The sequence below is a fragment of the Hippocampus bargibanti genome, linkage group LG17, assembly GCF_051943395.1.
Source record: "Hippocampus bargibanti isolate YZ-2025 linkage group LG17, ASM5194339v1, whole genome shotgun sequence".
Classification (NCBI taxonomy): domain Eukaryota; kingdom Metazoa; phylum Chordata; class Actinopteri; order Syngnathiformes; family Syngnathidae; genus Hippocampus; species Hippocampus bargibanti.
The window spans coordinates 10946217-10964320 of record NC_142750.1 but is presented as its reverse complement, the minus strand read 5'-3'; the positions used below and the strand labels follow the sequence as shown (position 1 = coordinate 10964320).

Below are 18104 nucleotides of genomic sequence, written 5' to 3'. Positions count from 1 at the left end.
CTTGTAAATCCATTAGGATGACAACAAATTTCTATTTAAGGTTGAGAAAGTCACTCAGTGTCGGGTAGAACTCCGCCAAAGCTTTTTTTTCCCATCAGTAGCCTTTTAGCTCATGTGTTCCTTGTGGACTGTCGCGCTAGTAGACAAACAAATAAAAGATGTGAATAACATCTAGTCGGATGAACCGAGGCAACCTGCCTGCATTATTTCCATTACAATTATGATATATCATATGAGAAGCGTTATACTGTATATTGAAGTATTTCAGGCTTTTTTGTGTGCATGAAGCAAAAGTGTGTATCGAACAAAACACTTCATCCTACATAAAAGGCGAAGTTGTCCACTTCAAAAGTGCGCGGTGTCGTCTTTGGTTGTGTCACGGTTACTCGTTCCAGCTGGTGACTTTGTAGAAGAGAGCCTTGAGGAGCCGCGCCTCGTAGGTGACAGTGTTTTTGCCCATTTGGATTCGAGACTCCTCCAGCGGTTGCTCGATGATAGCGGGCACCTCCCTTCCAAATTCTGATGCACATGCACGCACGCGCGCGCGCACACACACACACACACACACACACACACACACACACACACACACACACACACACACACACACACACACACACACACACACACACACACACACAAACATATTCAAAATGTGATATTTAAAAACGGATAGCTTTCAAACTTTTGGTGCAGAAAGACTGTGTGTGTGTGTGTGTGTGTGTTTTTATGACTGCTGTTGTGAGGACCACTAACATTTTATACCATACGTAGTGAGGACATTTTTAACAAGTGAGGACCTTTTGGCCGGTCCTCACAAGTTTTTCCTTCTAAAGGCTTCGAGAGGTTCTATATATGCATCTGTTAAAGTTTCAGAAAGGTCCTCACAAATTCACCCCCAATGATTTTTTGTGTGTATTTTCATTTCACTTGGATACACACACTTTTTACTCATTGTGTGTGTGTTTATGTGTGTGTGTGCGTGGTTAATGAGAGGAAAAAGTTCATACCACAAAAAGTAAAACAATATTTTAACCAAATTCACTACAGTGGTGAGGACTTTGAATGTATCCATTCAGAAACCTCACTCCTGCTGTTATTTCAGTTTCAAGTCCACTTTTTATTTTTTTGTCTTTAAAGAAGTTGAAGTGGGAAATGGGGTGACATTTAGTGTTCAAATGTAACACTAGTTCTTCTCTACACTCATCAGCAATGGTGGTTATCCGGACCTCGCAAAACCATTGAAACAGGAAAGTGTGTGTGTGTGTGTGTGTGTGTGTGTGTGTGTGTGTGTGTGTGTGTGTGTGTGTGTGTGTGTGTGTGCGCGCGCGCGTACGCGTACGAGCATCACCTTCACAGTTCTCCAAGAACTGAATGCATTCCTGGACCATCACCCCATTCAGTGTGATGATGTGCTTGGACATGTTCTCCAGGAGAGAGAGGAAGCAGCGCTTGGCGTAGAACCACGTGTCTGTCCCCAACTTCAAAACAAAAACATACACATACAAGCACATGCAGACACACAGAGACAAATATTTGGTACGAGATTCAACCAATTATGTGAAAATGATTTATAAATGGTAATTACCTTCTTGTTGTAAGGCTCCAAGCTCTTGATGACACGAGAGATACCAAAATCGTACTTGCCTTTGGTGCAGTACAATGTGCTGAAGAAAAAAATACAATAATCAATCCATGGAGCCAATCCATGCAGTCAAAAATAATATTTTTGTGTACAAGTTACCCGACGACCAGGTTGACGATGCACAAATGAAAGACTTTCTTGTCTGGATCGTCGTAGGAAATCTGCTCCTCCTCCTTTTCAATTTTCCTCATCAGTTCTTCTGCCTGGAATACATTTTTTTTTGTCGTGGCTATCCATATTTGTTTTTTCCATAAGCAAACCGCTACTGGAGTTACCTCTTCATTCTGGCTTGTGATGATGTAGGACACGCACAAGTTGGCCAGGACCACAGCGCTCACATTCAAGATCTACACCAACATGACATTTGCAATGGCTGCAAATCATTTTGACTTTCAAACCACATTTTAGATCAGTTAAAGATGTCGAAATCAGACTCCTACTTTGCTGACATGCTATTTTGGCATCAAACGTGAATCTCTACTTAACACCATAAAGCGCTGAACTTTTCTCAAAGATTCTTCCAAACATGTTCATCATGACAAAGTGCCTCAATGTGTCAATTCAGAGAGTCAATGGAGATACGCAAGGACCCATTTGGTCATATTGAGCGTTTTGTTTACAAAACAGCACTGCAAAGAAAAACACACCAAAAATAAAAGTTTCACCCGGCAAAAAAACATCACCTCAAAGTTGCTTTTCTCTATTTTTACCAGCGATTTGTATAAGCACGGGCACTCCTGCATGCTACACTGTTCCACCTGCGCGCAAAGGTCAACCGTCAACTGAGCTCATCCTGCTTTTAAATCACAAGCTCGGTTCTCCCCGACGGCACCACTCACGCTGTTGTAGTGCTTTTTGACGATGGGCTCGTAGAAGCTGATGGCCTCTTTGTACTTGTTCTGCATAAAGAGCACGTGGGCCACATTCAGGTTCCACGTGTCGTCCTCGTTGCACACCTCCATGGACTTATGGAAAATCTTCTCCACGATGGCAAAGTTCTCGCGGTTCCAGTAGATTTTGGCTTGGGCCATCAGGACCACGATATACCTTTGACGCAAGAACAACATAACATGATTGGCAGGTTTGGATCGTGTGTGCGTGAGTGCGTGTGTGTGTGTGATGCGTGTTCTCACTTTCCCTGCATGATGTCATACTCCTGGAGGGCCTTTTTCTGCCCGTCGTCGTCTCGAGCCATCTTGGCCTCCTGCAGCTGCAAATATTCAGCAAACGCATCAAATTAACTCATTCACTGCCATTCTTGAATTTATTTGGGAATTGGAAACATGACATAAAGTGCCATTCCCCAATTTGTTCAGGTTTTGTTCTTTCATACTTGGGTGCCAATAAAAAAAAAATGTTCTTTTTTCTTTTCCACAAGGGGGCGCCTTTCCCTTTTTCCCTGTTAGCGCTTTGTTCCAGATTCAGGTGTTGTTAAAATACTACATAAACCAATATGTATATATTGCATTGTATTTTGGAAAATCACCATCATTTCAAGCTCATATAACTCCAGACCCATATAATTTAGGAATTAACGTTTTTTTCTGATGAAAGAAGAGAGTCTAAGGTTTCTAACGCTGTATTGAATGTTTATGTAGTCCTAAAACTCAATATTCTGCGGGTCCTGGAATTCAAGTGACAATGACAAAACCCTTGACACTGTAGTGGACACATTTTTGGACATGTCTGGCAGTGAATGAGTTAAGTCTCACATACATGTATAGACGCTGCCCAACTTACAAACAAGATACATTCCGAACGGTCGTTCATAAGATGAATTTGTCCGTCTGTATAGACACACACTCACTCCAAATAATTGGATACAGTTTGTCATGTCATTCATCATGTGTAATGCAATTTATAATTGTAATTCAAAATGTACTCAATCTAGTGTTTATAGTACCACATCCACGAAGAATACATTGATTGAAATAAATTAAAGAGCCATGCAAGAAGACAGACGATCTTATGTCTTGAGCCAAACATGTCGAAAAACGGTCACTCCCGTTTTTTGACGATAATATTAATAAAGACAAAACAGAGGCAGCGAAGGTGTCTTCATCTGCCATGATAGAATCACAACAACAACAAAAAAAGTAGGTGGTAAACCTGCTTGGCCAGTTTGCGCAGCTTCTCAGTCATTTTGCCAATCATGTCATCAAACTTTCTGAAGGCCTAAATGAGCACAAACACGGATACATGTTTTCATGATGAAATGAGATAAAAAACAACAACAAAACACTCCTGCCTCTTATCATACCTCCTCTGGTGCAGTCTGACATGTCAGCAAGGCGTCGAGAAACTCATATTCATACTGAAAAAAAAGCAACAAGCACATGTAAGTTCTGGTACAGAAAGAACACAGGAGATAATAAATAAATAAATAAATACATCTCACCGGTGAGAGCAATTTGTAGGTGAGGTGTGCGTTTTCGGCTAAGACGTCGGCTGCCAGATCAAAATACTGCCAAGAAACGAGACCCATATGGTGTCTGTCTGTACATAGAAAACGGGACTGGTGGAGCAGGTGATACCTCATGTTTGCAGTAGAGCAGCAGCAGGTTGCCAAAAGTGACGGGCGGGAAGGACGGCTGCTGAAGCAGGAAAGCCAACTTCTCAAAACCCTGAGATGGTTTAGTGTCCATGTTGAGAAGGGCCTGGTTCTGCAGCGTCACTGTGTCCAGCTCCTGCGTGGAATAATATCATAATGTACACACTTATATTTTCATTTTGGTGGTCATTTGATTTGAGACTTGTGAAAAATATGAATCATATGACACACGTTTCAGCCAACGGAAATGCCGCCCCTCTGTCTGTGCAAATAAATAATAAAAACGTCTATTTTGGACCGCTTATTTAGTCACGAGGGCAGCAGCTTTCGTAGAGAAGTCTAGACTCCCCTCTCCCCAGCCACTTCTTCCAGATTTTCCCAGTGACGACCGAGGTGTTCCCAGAACAGTTGGGTGACACTGTCTCTCCAGCATGGTCTGTGCCATTCCAGAGGCCTCCTACCGGTGGGATAAGCCAGAAACACCTCACCAGAGAGGCGTCGTAGAGGCATCCTAAACAGATGCCCAAACCACCTCATCTGCATCTTCTTGACGTGGAGGAGAAATGGCTCGGCCCTGACACTTTGCAGAGAAAATTTATTTCGGCCAGTTGTATCCGAGATCTCGTTCGTTTGTTCGCGGCCCATTTAAAAGAAGACTAGCTAAAACTTACCCAGTAAAAACGATCACAATTTTGGAATCAACATAATTAACTTATTCGCTGTCATTCCCAAATGTATTCGCTGCCATTGAAAAGTGTGACGTTGAACGCCATTTTCGAATTTGTTCGCATTTTGGTTTTTCTTGCGGGCGGTGCCCATAAAGCACTGGTCAGACCTCTGGCATGTTTTTTCCCTTCCACGAGGATTTAGCATTTGCCTTTTTTCCATATTTGCGCTTTGTTCCACCTTCAGCTGTTTTCAAAGTGCTATATAAACCAATCTGTATGTATTGCATTTTATTTTGGACAGCCACCCTCATTTCAATCTCATATAACTCAAGACCCATATCATTTAGGAATTAACACTTTTTTCCTGATGAAAGAAAATTGTCTATAGTTTCTTACGCTGCATTGAATGTTTTTGTAATCTAAAACCCAATATTCAGTGGGTCTTGGAATTCAAGTGACAATGACAAAAACTGTGGCACTGGAGTACACACATTTTTGGACGTGTCTGGCAGTGAATGAGTAAGTATTGTGGTTGAATATTGCATGCTTGTACCAAGCGTAACATGCACATGACATTTATTTTTATATGTTTTATTTAGAGTTTTTTTTATTAAATTGTGGTTAAAGTTATAGTATGACACATTATGAGTAGAATTTGCGTTGTTGCAGTCACCATACATTTTGTAACAAATGCCATGAGATGGAGAATCAAGGGAGGCCGCCATGCAAATACACCACACAGACGGTTACCTCTTCTGTTCTTGGCGGCATGTCCGTCAAAGCCTCTTGAGCTCCTTTCACTGCATTTGAATACAAAAAAAAAAATCAATCTATCGAGAAGTGAAAGGGTATTGTGGCTTCCTTTTATCATTGCAAGCCTCATCCATGTGTGTGGATATGATTGATGTCATGTTGTCTAATGCTCTCGGGTGTCTTACGGTTCTTCAGCTGGTACTCGATGGCAGCCTTGAGGTTGAAGGCCTCCACTAGGGCGGTTTGATGCAGCACCAGTGTGTTTCCCACGCTGCGCACGTCAATGCCCTCTGTTGTCAGGCCCACGCTCAGCTCTGCCACATAGTGAAAGTAAATGTACAAAAAAGGTGATCATCAACACCCCCCAAAATATACTTATTTAGCCTAATGGGATTCGGATAATTATACATTGATGGAGTTTCACTCTTTAGCCCATAACCTTTTGATTACCTGGATGCTCTCGGATGCCTCGCTCAATGATTTCCCCGATGTATTTGAGGGCCTGTGCGTAATTGCTGAGTCTGTAGTAGCAGAGAGCGATGTTGTATGACAGCGCTAGCACACACAAGAGGAAAAAAAAAAAAGATCAACCACTTTTTTTGATGGGGTTCACAGTGATTTCTGTTCCGAGTGCGTTTGTGCAGTTACCAGGTATGTATCCCAGCACCTGTATGGCTGATGTGAACTTCTTGCAGGCCTCCTCATATTTGGCATCCTGGTACAGCAAGCAGCCCATGTTGCACACGTAGTCCGAGTCCTCCGGGGGAAGCTGCTCCACCAGGCACTGCCCGCAAGGCAAAAATGTCTTATCAATTAGAAATATGATCACTGACAGTAGTAATAAAGTTTCAGTACGTTTCAGGTTACCTTGGCAGCAGAGTGATCCTCCTCAAAGTATTTGATGGATGCTTGCAGTTTGATCATCTGTGGAGAAGAGGGAAGACTGACGATTTGGGGAGAAAAAAAAAAACACTGAAATAATCAGCTGTGTTGGTTTTCTTCTTCTAGTTGATGTATTCACAGAACTACATATTTATCTTTGTGACGGATATTGTGGAAGTGAGCGTACCTTGGTGTGGCTGCTAGGAGTGTCCAGAGCGAAGGAGGCCTTGGTGGCCTCGGCGTAGGCGCCTGCTTTGTACAGGCTCTGGGCGTAGTACACACGGTAGTCCTCCACCTCGGGGTGCAGCTGTGTAAGCTGTTCGTAGCATTCGGCTGCGGCGCTAAAGTCCTGGACATGGTAGTAGCAGAAGCCAAGAAGGGACAGCGCTGCCCGGGACTGGGGAAACAAATCCAAACAACAACCACACAGAAACACAAACTGTGAGCATTAATCAAACCAGTTTTCAAAACCACATCTTCATTTAGGTTGGATGAGAAGCAGCCTATACCAGAAGAGTTTGTGACCGGAGAGAGAGTACACCCTCGATAGGGAATCTAAAATAAAATAAATGAACATGAACCTGGATGTTTTTGGAATGTGAGGACGTAAAAAAGATGCCAGCTACCAGATTTAAAGCCCGAACCTGACAAATTTGAAGCTGATGTGCCAACGATTAGCCCAAGATATATTTTTTACGTTTGATTTTTTTTTCTTTTTAGTCCAACATCCAATACTTTGACTTCGACGAGGCGTCCACTTACTCGAGTGTGTTTTTGAAGTTGGCTGAGGAGGATGTGAATGGCTTCAACATACTGGCTGTCCTTAATCTGTAAAACAAAGCAATCCTCGTTAATTTTCCAGTTAACGTTTTATTATGAACAGACGTATCGGTATTGAGCTGACTAACAAAATTATCTTTGGACATAAAACTCATTTCTTTGAGTGTGTTCATGAGCAGTTAAATGTTTATCGACAGTTACATACATCATTCACTTCAATGTTCCGGATTGACGATTCGCGGTTGGGAAAATGGATGGAGAATTTTAACAAATGGATTGATGTCAAGCTATCGGGCTAACTTGACGACTCTGTCACATAATGTTCGTTTTCTTACCAGTTTATAGATTGTAGCAGTGTACTCCCCGTCTTTTATCGTCATCATGATGCCCAAAGTGTAGTTTTAACTTCAAACGAGTTAAAATTGGCTGAATTCACGAAAAACAAACAACGTCAGCTAGCTAGTTAGCTCGTTCGCAGCAGCGCTCTGAAAGAGCAAGCTGGCTTGTGTTACCTAGCAACCCCCGGGACCGGAAGTTATCATTTTAACGGACATATCTGACCATCTTTGAGTATGCTGCGACTGCTGCTTAACCCTCATTATGTTGAAAATAAATGACGCTGATTATGTTGTAGGTCATTCTTATCCGTATGTAAAAATACACACAAAACAGTCAAATAATAGGTGACATCAGCAACAACTGCTTCTGAGATGTTATAAACATATTTCAAAAGAGAGCCAACCTATTTTTCTATCCCATTGGGATATTTTAGAACTGCTTTAAAGACAGGAAAATGAAAGAATATACAGTGCTTTAGTCAACACAAAACTGGAAACGGGTAAAATTGATCCCTTAACATAATATGAGGGTTATGTCATAATTTATGATCATCAGAATCAGAATCAGAATCAGAATACCTTTATTCGTCCCGCAATGGGGAAATCATCTGCTCTTTATTGTACTTAGTTGCTGACAGTGTCTGCTAGGCTGAACCAATCCACAGCTCTCACTGTAAAAAGGTGTGGTGTGATTTACTCAGTGATGTGCAGTCTGGGGAGGCAGGTGAGGCTGTGCCTCACCTGTCATCATGGAAATATCAAATGACAAACTAAATTAAACAGTTATATTTATTTAGTGATTTGTACTTTAACGTTCTTTTCCATTTAACTTCGCCATTTTTGGATTTTTTTTTTCAAAATCCCTGAATTTTCACATTTACCGTTCAAATACTAAGTGGAGACGAGCGGTGAGGCAGCAGCCGGCAGAGCCTCACCATGGATTGCGCAATGACTATGCTAACTGTGCTGGCTTGCTCTGCAGTGAGATCGCATCGCTGTCCCTCTGCATATCGCTATTAAAGTGTTCAAAGGCTTTTAATGTATGAACTAAATTTCTACAGTTTAGCTGGTACAGTCACTGTACATAATAAACACTGTACTACGGTGTTTATTTTATTTTATTTTCATCAAAACTGTGTGCATAGGTGAGGCACACAGTTCTCCTGCCTCATGACAGGGGGTGCTGGTGATTACAGATTCTTCTTGCGACTCCTCGGCTGCAGAATAATAGAATTAGTGACAGCAAGCTACAGTAAACAGTTAGCAAGTTAAGTGCAACCATCCAGTCATTTTTTTGCGTTGCTTGGCCTTATTTTCAGAATGGTAGATTACATATCTAAATTGAAGGAATTTTCTAAACTGTAAAGTGCTATATACATCAATATGTAGTGTATTCTATTGTAGTTAGCCAGGAAATAACTTGTGAAGAAATACTGTCATTAAACTGTTCGAGTTTTGACCATCAACGTGTGGATTCATGATATGGGGTAAGAAGTCGCTCTTTCACGCCGCAGAGAAGATGATTGGCGAAGTATGGCGAAGCATCAATAATATCATAGAATTGAAATATTATTTGCTATTTTTGGTAGTCCGAACTTTCTTAATGATGCCCAACATTTCTTGGAAAATCTGTCTTGAAAATGGTTTTAACAGTAAATCTGCAACCAAATCAATTTCTTCTCCTCCTTCAGCCATTATGGGTTGACAAACCCACTATTAAATAAACACAATATTTTCGCTTATGCAGCTCACAACCGATAGTGTGCTAGCTCTGGCCAGTATGCTCTTGTCACTTGTGAGTGATAGGAGCCGTTTTTGCAAATTTGCAAATACTCTGACATTGACCAATGCCTGCAAGAAGGCGCTGGTACCCTTTTGGGTTGACAACCTCGAAATCTGATTGGTTAAATCAAATGCTTCATTGCCATCGATTTTTATGCTCCAGAGCCTGGAGAACTGATTGTGAAGGCGTGCAGGTGGATTTCTGACCCTGGTAACAAATGATGGCTGAAATGTGATTGGTTGAATGCTTAAATACGAAAACACACATCTGGAAGCAGCGCAAGAGGGGAAAAGTAATGAAAGGAAGCTGAAAGACAATTTGATTTGGAATTATTTAATCAGAATTCATGGACAAAATATAATTAACATGAGTTTGTGATTCAGATATTATTAGGCCAGCAGAGAAGGCCTTGCAGGCCTTAACGGTCCGCCACTGGTCGCTGATAATGTAGTGGTGCACTCGTCCGATTTGTGTAACGTAAAATTGGTTTGCTCCCAAGTACACAAACGAAACAAGTTCTTTCCCCCTTTTAGTCATTTTCTGAAAGATGTCCAAGAAAAACAAACAAAGCAAACCAGGGGAGGCTGGAGCTGCACCTCGATGCCAAACCACACTGTCAGACTAAAAAAATTATGTCTGGAACTTCACCGCATGATGTGCGTGCGTGTGTCTGTGTTTGACATTAAGCTTGCAGAAGGGTGTGTTCTTGTTTTCTTTCGCTGAGCGCTGACCGGTGGTGTTAAACGTGTGGAGAAGCAGACGACAATCGGTCAAGTTTCACTTGTGCAGCAGGTACGTGCGCACACACATACATTTATGAGTTATTAGTTACAATAGTTGGCTGCTTAGTTTTTATAAAGTAGCAGAAATGTACCTTGATTGTCCAGGAACAGTTTGACTCAGCATGATTCCGACTTGATCTTGGTTTTACTCCCTGGTGCTTTCTACTATCTTTGTGACTGCTTTATTTCCTGATAGTTGTCCATGTTAGGCACTTTGTGACAGCGTCAGCTGTTGTTAAAGTGATAGACATGTATAAATCAATATTGTATTGTATTGTATGCTGGTATATGTACATCATGCGCGATTTATTTGGTTGTTTCAAAATAATATCTATTGCTTTGAAACAAATCAAGCATTTGGTGTCTTTTAATACTTATTCAAACTCAAGGTGACTAAAAATGGTGTAATTGGTGTGAAATGTCTTCAACTCTGGGACCTTCAGCAATCTGGACTCGCCAGACTTGGCAGAAAGCAGTTGTGATTCAGGCGTTCAAGGGTGAAATTAAAATTACGCGCGATAAAATCATGTGACTGTTTGGAATTCATTTTAAAAGTCTAACATGAAAGAAACAAAACGCAAACATGAACATGGTTTTGAACATGTCATTTCAATCGGGTGTGCTGGAGGAGGGAAATACCCAAAAACAGGCCGAGTAGTGAATTTGGTCGGATTTAGCCCAGCTTGTGACGTGTCCATGTTACTGCATCCAGCAGATGGTGTCCTCACAGTGTGTTTGTGCAGGCCGCGGTGCTGATGATGTCCCAAAAGGTGAGCTTAGCGGTGGTGGTGTTGCTGTCCATTGCCGTGGCAACGGTGACGGCGCAGAGGCGGCGCGCTCAGACCGCCAATACGGATGAGTGGAACTACCGGGATGGCTGTAAGCACACAGATTCTCTCTTCCGCGCCATAGTAATGATGGGGGCAAAGACGACAAATATGGACGGCACATTGAGCGGGAACACTTGGAAAACTAAACAAAAGTGGCCGAAAAAGATACAGAAGTCAATGTGACATACAGTAAAGTCTCGTTATATCGATATTCAAGGGAGTCCGAAAAAATATCGATATAACCGGAACTATCGATATATCCGACTCTGTTTGCATGTAATTTTCTCAGTGCGTGCATAGAAATAGTATCGATATAACCGGGACTATCGATATATCCGATATCGATATAACGAGACTTTACTGTATATATTTCTAGGCCTTCAGTAGTGCTATGTCTGAATTACTCCACAGCTGCAAGTGTGGTGTGATTTACTCCACGTCCACTAGTGGATGTTGTTGGCGAGGAAATAACTTGAGACTTGAAGAAACTTAAGAAATACTGTCATTAAATTGTTAGATTTTTTACTATGAATGTGTAAATTCATGATAACATCGTAAAATTACATTATTTGCTATTTTTGCTTGCTTCGGATCTGTCCAACCTTTCTTAATGATGTCCATCTATTCTTGAAAAGTCTGTCTTGAAAATGGCTTGAACAGTAATGGCTTGAACACAAAAATGTATTTGCTTATGCAGTTTGCTACAAATACAGTGTGCTAGCTCAGGCCAGTATGCGCTTATCACTAGCGGCTAGAGATACTATGATTGACTCGTGATCAGCCAATCATGTGACTAGCCAATAATAATTTTCAAAAACTCTGATGATGCCATCGCCTTCGAGTAGGCCCTGGGTTGCCAACTTGAACGCTGATTGGTTAAAACAACAGCTTGATCGCCGTTGATTTTTATGCTCCAGGGCCTGCAGGCGTGCAGATAAATTTCTGATCCTGGTAACAAATAATGGCTGAAATGTGATTGGTTAAATGCTTCAATACGAAAACACACATCTGAAAGCAGCACACGAGAGGAAAAGCAATGAAAGAAAGCTGAAAGACAATTTGGAATTATTTAATAAAAATTAATGGCCAAAATATAATTCTCATTAGTCTGTGATTCGGATATTTTTAGTCCAGCAGAGGCCTTGCGGGCCCTGACGGTTTACCACTGTTATATATGAATCCCAAAACATAAGCAGTTGAGTCAACGAAATAGCAGCCGGTGAGTAACACAAAAATATAAATGAGTACTATGTATTGGATGGCACACGCACAAAGTCGTAGTAATCAACTACATGAATCAATATATTGGTTCCGGGCTATGGATTTTTGTGGGTTGCACGTGTCCATGTTGATGCTAATGTAGCTAGCATGCTGTAATCTATTCTCACCGCTCGACCGTCCGGTCCCAGCTGACAGGGTCAACATGAGGGGTGTGGCTAACCTGACGCAGATCCTTGACAACTGGCGCTTTGACATCCTCAACCAGATGAAGGGCCTCCTTCAAAACGACCACCAGTCCCTGTTGCCCGACTACGCCAGGTATCAGCGCAAACCGAACCAAAGAATTTCTGAGTCCAACAACCTACATGGTACACGGGAATCTTGTTTACCAGCCGAAAAGTCCCCACAGGAATGCATTCCTTCCTCGGGCTTGGAAATAAACGTGGAGGGAGCTGCAGAGAGCAATTTGGAGTTTGGAAACATGAAACAAATAAAAGAACATCTGGTGTTTCCTTCTTCTTGCCACAGTTTGGTTTGGAGAGGCGGGACTTTTGACACTCCAGTAGTTAAAATGACACGTTAGCACTTCCTTTTTCATGCTTTTATTCACCGAAATTGCCACTTGAGCTTTTTCCCCCTCTTGCCCTCACATAAAGCAAACATTTCAAATGGGTTGTCTTTCAAAACAAAATGTACCCTTGAGACCAATCCTATTGGGAAGGTAGCTGATTAGCAGATAGACCAAGACACCAAACATAGCACGCAAGATTGTGCCAAACATAACGACTGCTCAAATCCCATTCAAAGTCTTTTGTTTACAAAGTGTTCTGAACCAAATCTCTGTCAGAAACCAACCAAAATAAACGTAATTACTCAGACAAAATCTAGTGATTATGTCCCACAAGTTAATTGCAAGACCAGGAAGCAGAGAGTAGAAACCTAGCTCGTAGTAGTCCTCGTGTTTCCCCATAACAGAACAATACTACATATATTGTAAGAAGAATAATCCACATGACTCACTGGCCACAAAATATCTAAACTTATAAGTCCTTTTGTTCACAAAAGTTGATTAATACCAACACCAGCTAGCTAACAGCTAACAGTGCTAAGCCTAGTATAACAGTGTAAAGGATTGTGTTCAGTCATCCACTGACCGCAGTCACCAGACGCTCACACAAGATCTGACTCAAAACCCTTTGTTCACACAATGCTGACATGTCTTGCCTCCGTTTAGGATCCAGCCTCTGTCCGAGGCCTTGGATGATCTCTACAAGGAGTTCAACGCCCTCAAAGCTCACCTGGGCGAGCTGATGGAAAAGTTCACTGCAATGGAGACATTCATGGACGAAGTCAAGGCCGGCAGAGGAAGTGTCCAGGCTCAGGCACGGGGCCAAGGCCAGGCCTCATCAGTTGCTGTACCGAGGCAGACCGGCAGGCGGGTGATGAGGAAGAAGACCACCGCCGCGGTCACCACTTCCTAAGGAAGACATTGATCATGTTTTCACGCTTACTCTGCTTTTTGTGTGATGATCTCGTCGAAAGCAAAATGGAAATGTTTTATATTGGCTTGTCAAAAAGTGTATTGTATTTTCCCCTGCTACAAATAAGTGATGACAAGCTAAAGCTATCTAGTAACCAAGTGAGGATGTTGTCCACTTGTGGAAACATTTGAGTCAGTACACTTTGAGGGATTTGGTTTTACTGCTGGAGCTTCGCCCAACACGCTGAAGCGCATCCAAGTCAGATTGTCGGGATGTGCTTGGCTCCGCTTTGCATTTTGTTTCCTGCTGCATCACGCACACAAAAAAAAAACACACACGCACGCACACATGCGCTCCAGTTAACAAATAAACTCAATATTTGCATCAATATGAAAAAGTTGGTTCATTAAAAACAAGATCGATTTGATAAAACAGTGATTTTTCACCGTTGGACGTTGAAGTATACCACTGAGATGGTCAAGCATTCAATGAGTGACCAGTGACTGGTGCTACGTCAAATGATGGGTAACCAGTGATTAGCGTTGCGTTTCTGCGCTTGCTGACTGTATTTACAAGGACCCTCGGTATTCATCTCCTGCAACGGAGTGAGATTGAGAGCAAGTGCAGATTACATACGGTTACAGTGAGTTGCTAGTGTCAATAGGATTACTCATGTTTTCCTCCAAGACTGATGTCACAGCAAGTGAGTCACAGCTCACAAAACCAAAAATAGCTGTGAACGTTTTTGGTAGGGTTTGGTTAAAACTATTGGCACCTTGCAAAGGATGCAAAAAGTGAAAAAAAGGTAAAATCCTGATTTGTTCTTAAGTCCTTCAAATGTTAGTATTGTCCCAATCTCAATTGCATCGTGTGTTAGTCCTCGGAGTCTCGAGTTAAAAGTTCAGGTTTCCACGTGGGGTTTCAAGATAATATTGCTTCAAATTAAGTCTGTGTAGGCTCTCAGTTGTACAGGAGTGGTTCATCGATTTCTTCAGCCGTCATCTGCAATTCTTTGAAGGTGTCGGACGTTTCGCTCCTCATCTGAAGAGTTTCATCAGCGAACTAAAGTTGTGCTGGTAACTCCCTCTAAAGTTGAGGGAGCAGGGACTACTCCCCGAAGCTAATCTGATTACTTATTTTGTTCTGTCTGATTACCTCTAATGTTCTATGCCTGGCTCTGATTGCCCCATTAGCTCTGCTATCACCTTGAGGTGATAAAGAAGTACAGATGATGGCTGGAAAAAAACTTTGACATCGTTTCAAATTAAGGTTCAAAGCCTTAATTACAGTTTTGAACTCAGTTTTCAAATCAGGGTCAGTGATTCAGAATAAGGTTATTGTCGCAAAGTACAAATTTCAAACCTTCAGGTTTGGCTTTCATTCCAAGGTAAGGTTTGGAAATTAGGGTTGCAAACCAATCTTAGGCTTTTGAGGTAAGGTTCCAACACATGATTGGGGTTTCAAGTGGTATCAGGTTTAAAATGATCTGAGGTTCTATTTGGGGTTCAAGTGAAGGTTTAACGTCAAGATCATGGCTTCGGGTTAGGGTGTCAAGTCAAGTGTGGGGGTTCAAAGTCGTTTCAAGCTTGTGTTCATGTTTGAAAGGAGAATCGCTGAACATTTTGAGATCTCAGAGAACGTTTTTGTCCTTCTACCAGTTTGTCCTTGCTGTTGACAGACAGCGTGCGACCCATCGCCACCACCGAGGCATCTGCAAACGCGTCTGTTAAATGTCAGCAGGATGGAGAACACCACCAGTCCCACACTAATGAGTCACCTTTTTTTTTTGGTTGGCCTCATCTTCACCTCCTCTCGTCATCTTGTCCTTCGGTCATTTTAATCGCAGCTTGAACGTTGCTTTTTCTCAGGCCGCGTGGGACAGCATCGCTTCGATTTGAGGCGGTGACAGCGAGAGGAAGGAAGGATGACGCCATTGCAAGACTCAAGTTGTTTGGCCCACTACAAGAATGCAAAGAGGATAAAAAGCATCAAGGGAGTCCAAGGTGATCGTGAACATAGGGAAAAAACGGCCTTCTAGTTGATTGACACATCCCTTCGAAATTTACTCTCAAACTAAACAAATTGTACTTTATGTATTTTAAACAACCACATAGTGTTGCTTAAATCATTCAGTCCCACTCCGAATTTATTTGGGTATTTAAAAGCATAACGTGGAGCGCCATTACAGAATTTGTTCGGCTTTTGGTTTTTCTTGCGGAGATGCAGCTAAAGCGCTGGTCAGACCTCTGGCAAGGTTTTTCTTTCCCACCATAGGGCCGCATTTGACTTTTGTACAGCCGCCCCCATTTCAAGCTCAGATAACTCCAGACCCATACAACTTAGGAATTAACTCATTTTGTCTGATGAAACAAGAGCGTCTAAGGTTTCTTACGCTGCATTGAATGTTTATGTAGTCCTAAATCCCAATATTCTGTGGGTCCTGCAATTTGAGTGAAAATGACAAAAACCCTGGCACTGGAGTGGACATATTTTTGCACATCGTCTGGCAGTGAATTAGTTAATAAACACAGTTAATAAACCTATCCAAAACAAGTATAACAACACGCTGAAGCATCAATCTGATTTGAGTCATTAATGTAGTACGTATTGAATTTCTTCTTTGGTGCCTGTTTGCCTATTTTATACTGCTCCCCGGTGGCAAAGGTGTGTACAACAAAAGGAGTTGGATCAAATGTTGGCTCTCCAAGCGGTTGTGCAGTCCGAAGGTGACCTCATCACGCTGTCTATGTATTTTCACTGCGATGAAATTGCATCATTTCATGAACGATTCAGGACGCTTCCATCACAAACGTCACCAGCTGACACTTTGACTCGGCAGGAAAAATATTGACACTAAGGGATGGCCTTCAGCTCGGGATGAATCACACAGTCAGCAAAAATTATTTAAAAAAAAAGCTCGATGTCCCGAAAGACATTGTCAGCTCGGATGGCTTTGGAAAGTCATCATCAGGATGGAAGCCTGACACATTTGTGCAAAGTGGCGTTGTGTTTAAATGCAATGAGGCCGAAACAGGAATAAGCAATAAAAAGTTTTGCTTCTGTTAAAGTGAAGGAGTATGTCTCCGCTGACAGGACCCGGTTCGCATTCATATGCAGTACATGCGCACAAATGACTCCAATTCACTTTGTTATTTGTATAGAATCTTATTCAGTTTCGCAGTCTATGTGAGTCAGTCAAAGAATCCGTTTGAGAATCAAAATTTTATGTGTTATGGGTTTTACCAAAGGAATAAAAAGGAGAAATTCAAAATGGGATTTTGAATAAAAACTACATTCCGAATCAAAATCACCTCGCGGACTTGGGAAACAGCAACGGAAAATGGATGGTTGAATTTTAGAATCTGAATTAGGTTTAGAAATGGATTCCAAATTACACTTTGACTGTCAAACTGATTAGTTTGACAGTCAAAGTGAAATTTGGAATCTTCTTTTGGTTTTCCAAGGTGTTAGGGCAATTCGCTAGCAGAGAAGGCTACAGGATATTTTGGGGTAAAGTTCAGACTGTGTGAATTGGAAGCAGCTAACAGGTCCATAACCTATAAAGAAAATCAATCAAGTTTCTTCGGTAGGGAGCTCATCCCTGTCGCCCTTTCATATTCCGTCACCACGCCATCAAGCGACTCGTGCGTGTCTGTCTTTTCCATAGGGTGTTTGTTTAGGCGTGTGTGTGTGTGTGTGTGTGTGTGTGTGTGTGTGTGTGTGTGTGTGTGTGTGTGTGTGTGTGTGTGTGTGTGTGTGTGTGTGTGTGTGTGTGTGTGTGCGCGCGCGCGCGCACGTGTGCATGTGTGTCATTGATCTCGTGCGCATCGCTGTCCTAATTTGATAAATTCTGCCCCCGCTGGCCTTGGGTGGATTAATTTGAAACAAGGTGAGCGCAGAAAGGGAAGAGGAAGAAGAGAAGATTGCCCTCCTCAAGGACACCAAAAGTGCCTTGGTACATTTGCATATTTGGAGATCAATTCTTTTCTTGTTTTTTGTTTGTTTTCACATGATTTTTTTCTCGCCACATATTTTTTTTCATGGAATATATACATTGGGAATGTTTTTCATTTTTTGGGGGTGGGTGTAATGTATGAATTTCCTCAAATTGCCCGTTTGTGTTCTAGTCTACAGTGTGCTGAATATGTCCTGAAATAGATTTGGCGACCAGTCTTTGTGTCAGGCGACCTATCCAGAGCGGATCCATTTCTCACACTCAAATTTACCCACTACGCCTAATGAAGTGTCCAGTCGGCATATAAACAAGAAATATTGACTCACTCAGACTGAAATGATTTGATGACCGGTCGGAAGCTAAGGAGAGCAGGGGGGCCTGTCATTTGAAAACGCTTGCCAGAGGCCTGACTAAAAGGATGCAGCAGGTGTGCGA

At 42.0% G+C, this 18104-nt stretch overlaps 2 protein-coding genes across 3 annotated transcripts; one reads left to right on the top strand and one right to left on the bottom strand.

Annotated features, from left to right (window-relative positions):
* Positions 1-374: 374 nt before the first annotated feature.
* ift70 (intraflagellar transport 70) lies at positions 375-7776 on the bottom strand. The gene is made up of 19 exons (XM_089018040.1): positions 7615-7776; positions 7262-7327; positions 6687-6896; positions 6485-6541; positions 6266-6401; positions 6068-6172; positions 5803-5931; positions 5615-5664; positions 4180-4332; positions 4044-4109; positions 3906-3959; positions 3755-3820; positions 2779-2855; positions 2485-2692; positions 1921-1992; positions 1745-1848; positions 1589-1667; positions 1352-1481; positions 375-519 (listed from the first exon to the last, which is right to left on the bottom strand). Exons 1-19 carry the CDS (start codon positions 7660-7662, stop codon positions 383-385), a joined length of 1947 nt encoding a protein of 648 aa, XP_088874166.1. The 5' UTR covers positions 7663-7776; the 3' UTR covers positions 375-382.
* Positions 7777-10037: 2261 nt separating this feature from the next.
* Positions 10038-14111, top strand: LOC148885710 (uncharacterized). 2 transcript variants are annotated; one of them, XM_089018659.1, is made up of 4 exons: positions 10038-10192; positions 10926-11061; positions 12422-12551; positions 13468-14111. In XM_089018659.1, the coding sequence occupies exons 2-4, from the start codon at positions 10938-10940 to the stop codon at positions 13712-13714; spliced, it is 501 nt and encodes a 166-aa protein (XP_088874785.1). In that variant the 5' UTR covers positions 10038-10192; positions 10926-10937; the 3' UTR covers positions 13715-14111. The 2 variants fall into 2 exon arrangements, with proteins under 2 accessions (XP_088874785.1, XP_088874786.1); XM_089018660.1 differs by having other exon boundaries at positions 10067-10192; positions 10913-11061.
* Positions 14112-18104: the final 3993 nt, after the last annotated feature.

What these genes read in the sequence shown, in the direction of transcription:
- ift70 (XM_089018040.1), bottom strand. Translation starts at nt 7,662, where the DNA reads ATGATGACGATAAAAGACGGGGAGTACACTGCTACAATCTATAAACTG. An exon ending in AGGATCACTCTGCTGCCAAG is followed by an intron (nt 6,402 to 6,484) that starts GTAACCTGAAAC and finishes CCTTGCGGGCAG; the next exon opens with TGCCTGGTGGAGCAGCTTCC. An exon ending in TGCCGCCAAGAACAGAAGAG is followed by an intron (nt 4,333 to 5,614) that starts GTAACCGTCTGT and finishes TATTCCACGCAG; the next exon opens with GAGCTGGACACAGTGACGCT.
- LOC148885710 (XM_089018659.1), top strand. Translation starts at nt 10,938, where the DNA reads ATGATGTCCCAAAAGGTGAGCTTAGCGGTGGTGGTGTTGCTGTCCATT. An exon ending in GTGGAACTACCGGGATGGCT is followed by an intron (nt 11,062 to 12,421) that starts GTAAGCACACAG and finishes GTCCGGTCCCAG; the next exon opens with CTGACAGGGTCAACATGAGG. An exon ending in CTGTTGCCCGACTACGCCAG is followed by an intron (nt 12,552 to 13,467) that starts GTATCAGCGCAA and finishes GCCTCCGTTTAG; the next exon opens with GATCCAGCCTCTGTCCGAGG.